This window comes from Emiliania huxleyi, assembly GCF_000372725.1.
Source record: "Emiliania huxleyi CCMP1516 unplaced genomic scaffold EMIHUscaffold_8432, whole genome shotgun sequence".
Taxonomy (NCBI): domain Eukaryota; phylum Haptophyta; order Isochrysidales; family Noelaerhabdaceae; genus Emiliania; species Emiliania huxleyi.
In genome coordinates, this window is record NW_005195713.1 from 1 (window position 1) to 1,256 (window position 1,256).

Here is a 1,256-nt window from a genome sequence, read left to right on the forward strand (position 1 = left end):
GCAAGTCTGACGATTCACCATCTACCGTGCGATATCTGGCATGTGTGCTTGCATGTGTTCGTGCATCAAAGTTGTCAGCCGCCGAGCGTGTAATGTGATCCGGGAGGGGGGAGAGCGCGCGCGTCGGCCTGCGGCCCGCCCGGAGAGTCCCTTGTGCGGCTTGTTTATAATGTAAATCTCCCCGTACAACCGCGTGTCTGAGTAGCTGAGCGCGGACGCCGGACCTCCGCCGCCGAGACACGGACAGAGGGCACACATTTATTGCCTTTCCGGACTCAGCTGACACGTGACAGTGATGCTGATGGCTGATGGTGATATGCTGTTGCTGATCGTGGTGTTCGTTGGAGTTGGTGGTGTTGGTGGTGACAGCTCTCAGGAGGAGAGCGATCTAGGGCTCTGGCTGAGGTCATGGTGATCAAGTGGATGTCGGAACAGCCTTTAGCGAGGCGCCGGCCGTGAGTGGCTCTCCCAGGCGCTCAGTCCACGGGGGAGGCACGCCAGGCCCCGGGGTGCCGGCCGTCACTCGCCTAAGCGCCTAAGCGGCCTAAGCGGGGGGTGCTTAGGGTGCTTAGGCGCTTAGGCGGCCCTTGCGAGCGTGGCGGTGTGGTGATATTGTGATACAAATGACCCAGATTACACTCATGATGCTCTTGGCTTGGGTTCACTGCTCAGAGAGCAGCCTCACCGCGTCCACTGTCTACCACCGGCCCTGGTCGCACACTCCGCCGCTGCGCTGCGCTAGTGCGGCTACTCATCATCAGCCTCGTCACACGCCTTCGCCAGCTCCGTGAACTCCTTATCCAGCCGGTCCTTGTACTCTTGTATCGCTGACTTGACCGTGTCCGCACCTGCATGGTCCAGCATCGCCGTGAAAAACCCAAGCGACAGAATGGAAGCCACAGTCGTCGGGACCACTGCCGAACCTGCCAGAGACGAGGTACTCTAAGCGCTCGTCGTCTTCATCGACAGGGTTCCTCAGCGCCACCGCAGTCATCTGGCTCGGATCGCAGTATCGCACGCCGAGACCCTCGAGAAGCAGCTGGAGGAAATGCGTGCCACCTACCAGCTCAACCAGGAGAAGCTCGACTACAACTACCGCGTGCTGGTGGAGCGCGACACCGAAAACACTACCACCATCAAGCACCAAAAGCGCAAGCTGACACGGATGGCGGACGTGCTGAGTGCACTGCGCGCAAAGCACGCGCGAGAGGAAAAGCGCTACAAGCAGGTGCGTCCTCGCCCCGCCACTCGCGCAG

General features: G+C 60.6%; 1 protein-coding gene across 1 annotated transcript; it reads left to right on the plus strand.

Annotated features, from left to right (window-relative positions):
* Positions 1–1,048: 1,048 nt before the first annotated feature.
* Positions 1,049–1,232, plus strand: EMIHUDRAFT_258951 (hypothetical protein; the record flags this gene model as incomplete). The annotated part of the gene is made up of 1 exon (XM_005758665.1): positions 1,049–1,232. A coding segment is annotated over one exon (184 nt), but the record flags the coding sequence as incomplete, so codon positions are not given.
* Positions 1,233–1,256: the final 24 nt, after the last annotated feature.